This window comes from Amblyomma mixtum, chromosome 4 (assembly GCF_055824585.1).
Source record: "Amblyomma mixtum isolate Tamu chromosome 4, ASM5582458v1, whole genome shotgun sequence".
Classification (NCBI taxonomy): domain Eukaryota; kingdom Metazoa; phylum Arthropoda; class Arachnida; order Ixodida; family Ixodidae; genus Amblyomma; species Amblyomma mixtum.
This window is the reverse complement of record NC_143015.1, coordinates 43,662,151-43,671,214: the sequence shown is the minus strand read 5'-3', so window position 1 is coordinate 43,671,214 and position 9,064 is coordinate 43,662,151. Positions and strand designations below refer to the sequence as shown.

The 9,064-nt window shown below is 45.5% G+C and overlaps 1 protein-coding gene across 1 annotated transcript; it reads left to right on the top strand.

The window, feature by feature from the left end:
* Positions 1–356: 356 nt before the first annotated feature.
* On the top strand, positions 357–7,379 carry LOC149346342 (BTB/POZ domain-containing protein 2-like). Its single transcript, XM_089541302.1, has 3 exons — positions 357–389; positions 2,713–2,936; positions 6,538–7,379. Exons 1-3 carry the CDS (start codon positions 357–359, stop codon positions 7,124–7,126), a joined length of 846 nt encoding a protein of 281 aa, XP_089397428.1. The 3' UTR covers positions 7,127–7,379.
* Positions 7,380–9,064: the final 1,685 nt, after the last annotated feature.

Below are 9,064 nucleotides of genomic sequence, written 5' to 3'. Positions count from 1 at the left end.
TAGACAAATACCGTACTCACACTATCAGTAATGTGGTAGAGAAATGTGCAAAATACAATCAACTCCTGTATATAGCCTTCATTGATTACGAGAAAGCAGTTGACATAGTGGAAACCTCAGTAGTCATGCAGGCTTTGCGGAATCACTCTGAATCGGGGAGTAGATGTCTGAGGTGAATAGCCAATGGAGATTACCTAAGCAATCTGCGATTCACTGGTGACATTGCTTTGATAAGTCAGTCAGGAGATGAACTGCAAAGCATGATCAAGGAGTTACAGAAGCAGAGTGTAGAACGGCGAATCTAAAAATTAACATGCAAATACTTAGTAATTTCGAGCAGTCTAGCAACAAAACAGATGTTCACATTTGGCAGCGAGGTGCTGGAAGTGGTAAGGGAATACATCTTCTTAGGGAAGATAGTGACCGCTGATCCGGATCATGAGAGGGAAGTAACTAAAATAATAAGAAACGGGTGGAGCGCTTATGACGTGTTCTCTCAGATAATGAGATAATGAGGAGAGGAGAAGGTAGAAGAGGAAACGCAGGGAGGTTAAACGGAATAATAATCGGTTTGCTACCCTACACGGGGGCAAACGCGACAGCGTCTTGCAGCGCTGCAAGGGAGTCCACAGACCGACATCGCTCGTTCGGCTCTGCGCCCTACCTATATGGCAGAAACGTGGAGGCTAAGGAAAAGGGTGGTTAAGGACGACGCAGCGAGCTATGGAAAGAAAGTTGATAGGTGCAACGTTAAGAGACCAGAAGCGGGCAGAGTGGGTCGGAGAACAAACGCAGATTAGTGTCGTCCTAGTCGAGACCAAGATTAATGAACGGGCTTGGGCAAGGCATCTAATGCGAAGAAAAGATAAGCACTGGTCCTTAACGGTTACAGTGTTGATTCCAAGAAGAGGCAAGCGTAGCAGAGGGTGGCTGAAAGTTAGGTTATATTTTCGTAATAGAATTATTTAGTGATATAAATATTTGCATCTACTTATTATAAAACTGTCAGAAATATTGTTATTGGTTCGTGCTTTGAACCTACCGAATCAATCTGCGGCATGTGGCGTAACCCTTCTTCCACAGCTGTGTGAAGGTATACTTTTGAAGCGCTCTAAATCAAATGTCAGACAAAGTGTTAGCGATGACCGAAAAAAAGGAACGGGGAGCGAGTAAGAACTCTCCACGCACACAGAATTTTTTGTGAATAAACAACGGATATATTGCGGTTACAATTCAAGTTCCGGCACTTCAAAAGGGTTCGCACTGATTTACACGCACGTCCGCTCAGATCGCTCGAGCACTAGACACTCTCGCTGCGCCTCCTGCCGCCGACGCTGATGAGTCGAGTCGACGCGCCGCACACCACAAACACAAACGGCGTCCTGACGGCGCCGGGAAGAATGGAAGAGGATAGGCAAGCGATGCGGTATGCATTACGGACCGACCAACGCACCGAGCCACATTCACGTGAGCGCCACTCGAGGCAGGCGATGCGGTATGCACTCTGGACCGACCGGCGCACCGAGCCAGATTCACGTGAGCTCCACTTGAGTCGAGGACACGACTGGCGCCGTCTGAACAGGAGTAGGCTCCGATGTGAAATTGCGTCGTACGATCGCTTACAAAAGTATCTTTTTATATTCTGAACCTGCCAGTTTGAAAACCTAAGCAACATAGGTACACGAAGCACGCTGGTTTGGTTTGGTTTGTTTTATTGGGGTTTAACGTCTCAGAGCAACTCAGGCTATGTGGGGCGCTGTAGTGAAGGGCTTCGGAAATTTCGACCACCTGGGGTTCTTTATTGTCCACTGATATCGCACAGTACACGGACCTCTCGAATTTCGCCTTCATCGAAATTCGGCCGACGCGCCCGGGATCGAACCCGCGTCTTTCGGGTCAGCAGCCGAGCGCCGTGACCACTCAGGCACCGCGGCGGGGTAACACGCTGGTCTCCTATTGTTTACAACTAAGACCCTTGTATTCATGCATGAGTAATATAAGGCACTATTGTGAAGTCTCGGTCGGGTACGTTGAGCTCTATGAAGCCTTTCCACTTGCTTTTTGCTGGCGCACCCTACATCTTTAATATTCTAATAAACTCTTTGAAACATGAGATTATCGATCGCATTGGGTACAGTTCTGGCCATTAACCAGCCACATCACATACTGGTTAGCTCATTGGCAGGTTCTAATGCTAGCGCTCAACGCTTGACGCCAGCAACCACATAGCGTATAACTCACTTATGGTGCTCGATGCGACTGCGATTACAGCTGTTAGTTGACAAGAAAACATCACAAGCCACCTGGAATGGGCCATGTATGCTGCATCATTGCTCGACTCTTGTGCATGGAGGCTTCAACGAGAGCTCGCCCCCTTTTTGTTGCAAAAGAGACAGCCCTGTATTGTGTCTACGCGGATTGAAAAGTCCTCCGATTTAACTGTGAGCAAAATCCGTGGGATGTTATCACCTCTGTCGTGAGGCTAATAATTCAAGCAAGCCTTGGTGTCAATGTGCACAAGTTTACAATATCAAGAACACCTCTCATAGGGCAGCCATTTTCATGAGTGGGAGGCTGAAGCACAAACTGCGGTTCTGCTAACATTTACGCTCCCTTGGTATTGGAGAACCGGGCGCCGGAGACGCTTGTTCAGCGCTTTCATTATCGGCACCTTCTTCTAGGACAAAAGTAACGTGACTTCTTTTTTTACAGGAGTTATCGCTGACAACGTTTCTTGAATCTCAAGAGCTTGCTGACATGGAGTTCACTGTGGAATCGCAACACTATCCCGGAAAGCGAGGCTCATTTAAAGCCCATCGTCTCATCCTGGCGTTGCAGAATGAAGCCTTCAGAGCCATGTTTTACGGAGGATTCAGAGTGGAAAAGAAGATCGAGATCACTGACTTGCACCCAGATGGATTCCGTGGCCTGCTTCGGTATGAGCCAGTATTTTGGGGCGGAACTTGAAATTAGCAGTGAATTGCCATCGATTTCCGTAATTTGTTCATGAGTGCTATAGCGCAAAATTCTACGAAGGTGAAATGTTGACGACAGGGCAATGGCGTAGCCAGAAATTTTGTTCAGGGGGGCGGGGTCTCATGTTGCAGCGCGGCCTCCTCACAGAATTTGCAGAGGAATCAAACGCAAGAACAAGAACTGCATTGCCATTGACAATGCCATTCTGTATTAGTGAACGCTACTAACTGTCCAGAGAAGAGAAATATTTTTTTAATAAAAGAATGTGTTTCCATGTCTTAAAAATGGTGGCAGGCATAATTGATACCAATGCATTAGTTTTTGCGCATTTAATAAGGAAAGAAAATATCACACGAAGTCTAGAACTATATCAGTCGGAAACAATCAAAGCAGTGCATGCCGCTGATATGAAAAACGTAAAGTGTCTCCCCTCTTGTTCTGTGTTTTCTGTCTTAGTTTGCGCTGTTTTTTCCACCATAAACGTAAAGGCCATGGAATTAGTAAGTAGAGAACAAATATTTTAGTTAATCTTTGTCCTTCAAGAACCTTTACATTTTTGTACTATCAGCGTCAAATGAAATGCGAACAAAACACCTGAAACGCGAGCACAAAAAATCAAGCATATTAGAAGCTGGTAAAGGCGTGGGCTATTAACATTTCAGAAGAGCGGTCTTTTCGGCTTCGATGGGAAAATCAACTGCTCATCTATTTTGCCTCCCGAGTATAATATCTGCGAGTTGTGCTGTTCGCGTTTCAATTGACGCTGATGGTACATATGCAACGGCCAGGAATAAATCTCAACAACTCAGTCCTTCGTTCCAGTGTAATGCGCAGCAGCAGCTGTCACCGGTCATGAATTGCTGAGTAACTGTACCGAAATTTTAGTCGCAACAGCAAGCACATGTATAAATGAGGAGTTTTGCAAAATATGCATTAGAAGTGCGAAGATAAAATGGAGTATTAGAAATCAGAAAATAAAATTTCATAAAGGACTAAAAAGTGTCAATGGGAACAGAGTCACTGTATGTACACACAAAACCTCGCTACAAGATATTTAAATACACGTATGTCTCCATTAAGTCTACGTATCTAAGCGAAAGTCACTCTATATAATACGTCAGACAAGGCAAATAAACATCTTGCGCAATCACAGATAGTGAACTTTACACAAGGAAAGACAGGCGATTCAGGCAAGAACAAAACTGTGGTAGCAGAAGCCGCGATATGTACTTGGACCATGCTACGGTCGCGACAGCACCATGTGGTTAGAATAATAGATGAACAGTGCAGAAATAAATACAAAAGTACGTAATTTATGAGTACCTGCACGACGACAACTATTCTGCACCCATAATTACAGACGGATATTCTTTTAGTTCAAATAAAAAGTAAAAGTAGTTACCTAAAAAGGAAAGACAAGGACAAACGAAAGCCACGAATGATGCCGCAAGTTGAAATAACCAATATCCGATTGTGTATGCTGGAAAACGCCGCGCGGGCAGAGCTTTCAATAAGCAAGGTCAATCAAGATTGGTTATTGATGTCTTCAAGATCTTCGTATTCGCATGGTAATTTTGATCATGATTCTAACTGATGCTTGCGTTACGTGACACTAGGTGCATGGGCGTTGCCACGACATCCAACCAGAGTTAGCAATGCTCGTGCCAAATGTTTTTTCTTGTCTGAAGAAGACATTGTAGGTGACAAAATCCAGAATGACTGCCGGTGCCGGTGGCTGTTTTGGTCAGTGGTGCGTTAGAGGTCGAAAACATTTCGGGGTGAGGAGGTGGGGGGCTGAAGCCTAATAACCCCTCCCGTTGGCTACACCCCTGCGACAGAGCCACATCTATTTCACCCCTATGCCACCTCTATTCTCTGCAAAAATGAAAAATTGGTGCAGTAGCTGCAAGGCTACACTTGCGGCAAGGCCGCAAACTGGCGCACTTGCTGCGGCTCACGCAGAGCCGAAAATGTCACTGTTTTCATGGTTTGGTTTTATGGGGTTTAACGTCCCAAAGCGACTAAGGCTATGAGAGACGCCGTAGTGGAGGGCTCCGGAAATTCCGACCACCTGGGGTTCTTTAACGTGCACTGACATCGCACAGTACACGGGCCTCTAGAATTTCTCGTCCAAAGAAATTCTAGCCGCCGCGGCCGGGATCGAACCCGCGTCTTTCGGGTCAGCAGCCGAGCACCATAACCGCTGAGCCACCGCGGCGGCACTCTTTTCATGTTTTGTTTTGTAGACTCATTTTTCGAACAGCAGCCAACTTGAATTACCTTTTTTGATGTAGGCACTGCACTGCTTCAAACCGAACCGTCCTTGTCAAACGTATCCAGAAAGACCCTAGCGGTCCGGGAGCGGGAGCGTGTTCGTGAGATGGCATTGAGTTCGCGGGCGCTTGCTGGCGCTTTCTTGCTCTGGCATTACCGCTGATGACGTTGCTTTACGCCTTCACGCTCGCTGCGTGGTGTTTATCATCCACGCAGCGAGTGTGTGGGCGAAAAAACAACGTCATCAGTGGTAGTCACTGCTTCCAATTAAATTTTTTTTACATATTCTGTTTTAAAAGTACACTGATCACAGTTCGAGGTCTGCCTGTATCAATAGACTGCGATATTGGAACGATAGAGAGATGACCCTCATCGAAAACAGAGGTTTTTAAGCTATAAAAGGCAAAAAAAAACATCAAAAGCACGTATTACAGTGACCATCAACGTTTGCTAGAAACCTGCTTCCGCTCACACAAAAATTTTGCGCGCTGTTCCCTTAGGATCAGCTACTGTGCTGTTCACTCCAGAATGAGAGAAATCAAGCCTTCTCGGTGTATAAGTGGCGAGTTTCAATCAAGTAACCGAAAAAAAAGTTTATTCGATTTTCTGGTTGCCGGAAAAGGGTTAAATACCCAGAAAGAACCGTATAATTTTTTCTGAGAACAATAACCCTATAAGTTGTCCTCAGTATTATTTTTATTTTTTTTGACGGCTCGCCCAAGAAAAAAAACGTAGCCAGGTAACCTCCACCAGCTTGCCGCTCCAATTCGTACTTTGTTACTTACTCCGCGAAAGCTCTTGCGAGTATCGGGCACATCTTTCTTTTATGCAACATTTTTTTGCAGATACGTGCCACAACTTAGGAACGGCGGATTCGAAGTATAAGGTTCAAATATGTACTCCGCGCGCGAGTAAAATCAAAAGGCGGTAATAAAGCTCTAAAAGTGCGACCGTCAAGCATTATGTCCCGGAATACTGCGATTGCAGTGAGGACCGTGACGCTCAGTTCGGGCAGAAATGAAACGGTATTTGGCCCATCTTGAAAATCCACCTTTCGATGAACCCATTGGTATTGACGGGCATTTCGACAGGCTGTGTTGCTATCAAATCTGAGTATTGGTGCAAAGTGCTAAATCGCAGAAACATTCCGGCGAGAGCTTGAAAAATTTGAAAAGTGTAAAAACAGTACTTCCTTTCTCACAGTTGTTTCATGGCTTTTATTTTCTCCGAAATTCTAGAACAAAACCTGTATTCGTCTTGAATCGCTGGCCTTTCTCTACATCGCAGGTACTTCTACAGCGGCAGACTGCAGGCAGCAAATGTCAGCGAAGCATTCCACACTCGAACAGCGGCTGTTAAGTATTTGGTACCGGAGCTTGCACAGGAATGCCTAGAGTACGTGGGCTTTCATATACAGCCTGGTGACGTGTGCCCCTTTCTAGACAACATTCTCATGACTGGTGAACAAGACGCAGATGCGCCTGCAAGAGAGATGCTCCGGAAGCAAGGCCTTCAGGTATTGACCTCGCGCAGTTTCGTCACGTGCCTAGAGTGCACGGTCAACTACGTGCTGGACCACGTCGCCGGTGTCCCTGAAATGCGTGTGATCTTGGCTGTGTTTGAATGGGCGCAGCAGCGATGCGTTGATGGGCAAGAGAAGGGCGGTGGGGCAACAGTCGGCGTTCGAGAAATGATGCGGCGTTTCTTTGGCAAACTTCGATTTCTCGCTGTTTCAGCGACTGACTTTGCCAGAGGCCCTGCTTCGTGGGGTATATTCGATGGCAATGAGGCGCTGACATTGCTGAGCAACATCATCGACCACGACGCCGGCAATGTGCCTCCCAGTTTCTGTAAAATTCGAGAGATGCGCTCTTAGACCCCGAATAGGTCAAGGTTGGCTGAAAGTGGTCAGCAATGGACTGTACGAACCTGTTTATAGTTTAAGATACATGGAAGGTTCAGTGTGCAGTGTATGCATCCTAACAACCAATATCAAGCGTTTTTTTTTGTACGAACTTGTTTTGAAAATAAGCATTCTGCTTTGGTGCTACACAATATGGTGGAGCGCTATGGAGTGTTGTTTCCTGTGCATTTTCGGCGAATAGTATAGTTTTCACGCGAGATTGCAGTTTATCGTTCCTCTTACATGTCATATCATATTTCATGCCACGTTTTTATTGTAATATCTCGAAGGCTTTCTGACCCGTATAAGCGAAAAAAATAAACAGTTTTACTTCTGCTTGTGCTGTTTTTTTCGCTAATGCCTGCATCAGTCACACATCACGTATATTCACAAAGCATGGCGTTGTCTCTCCCTAAAGGTAAGGTGGATTTCTTGATTGGCGTGGAAGAAAAAAACTATTTAGGTCTTATTCCTGATTATGTGATATTTCATGTTCATTTTTATTAACTGTATGACTCTGAGATGGGAAACAGGCGCCGATTGTGCCAACCTGCGCCATTTCACTAAAGCAGCAACACTGCTGTAAACGGGGCTTTTCTGCGAAGCTTCAAAGAAACTGCGGCAAGGCGAGCCGTCGCTAACGGCAGGTGGCGGGAGTTTCTTCCTTCTGTCGAGTATTTCACTCTTTGTACCTTTTTAGGTGGAAAGGGCAGCCAACTACATGCAATCCGATTATATTTGTTTATGTCTCTTTATATTTGTTTATGTCTGTTTATATTATGTTTATGTCTAGAACGATTGAGTGCCACAAAATGGCGCGGTCTCTGCACAAGCGACTCGCACCACCCCGGCTGGGATGGTGTGAGTCTCCAACATACGGTTCTTGACAAGCTATCATTGAAGCTTATAAATACGTAAACGCTCAGCTATAGTTGCCTGATGCAACAGTGACAAGCTGCCTGCCTTGCTGGAAGTAGAATTTGTGGTTAGTTCTGACAGTCCCACTTGATAACCTTCGTGGCGGTATCGATTTTGCAGCATAACTAGAGGTTAGAATTTGTTACCGGCGGCAGTGACCCTTCCGCAGAATGAGTGTGTATAGCGCGACATACTTTTAAACAAACTTCAAGCAACCAAGCATGCACCGGTCAACTTGCTGTCATTGTGCTTTAACTCGAGAGTTTTGGTGCGTAGCCGCAGCAAATGAAATAAGAGCAAGCTAAGAAGTATTCCTGAGTGACTTCGGAATGCTTCGATTTCCACCCACACCACAATTATCTTTTTTTTTTATTGAGGCCACTTCAAGGTGATATCTGCACCGTAATATGACCTACCTTCAAGGTTTGTACGCGAGAAGTGGAGCATTCGCTTTAATAGCGCGATCAGGGACGCCCCTGAAATCGCATGGAAGGTGCGGCACTTAGGTGCTACGAGCTCTCTTCTCTGCTACGAGTTCACGAAAATTTGGTAAGCCACACCACCGACGGTAATAGTGTCATCAAAATTCTGTAACAGCCACCTACAAATGCCTAATCGCCACCCGGCCTCTGTTTGCTATAATGTATAGCTGATCTTGCTAAATTGCCCTCGTTCACAGTAGATGTCCTCGACCCTAGCTGAAGTCTTGAAGCTGGAGAAAAGGGTCCTTATGTTGGAAATTAATGTTCTCTACCGTGACGTTGCAGCTGAGGAGGGTAGTTGTGTTTGTGAAAGAAAACTCATTATTTTCCTATACTTATAGTTGTGTCCGTTGTGCATTGTTTTATACGCAGCTGAAACCGGACTGAAGGAAGCTCACAGCAGCAAGAAAGGATTTCAGAGCTCAGACAGCCTTTCGTGGCTGCCTAAATATAGTGCATCATTTTAAATATAGAAAGATTCCACCGAAATATTATATTTCCTTCCCCGGCG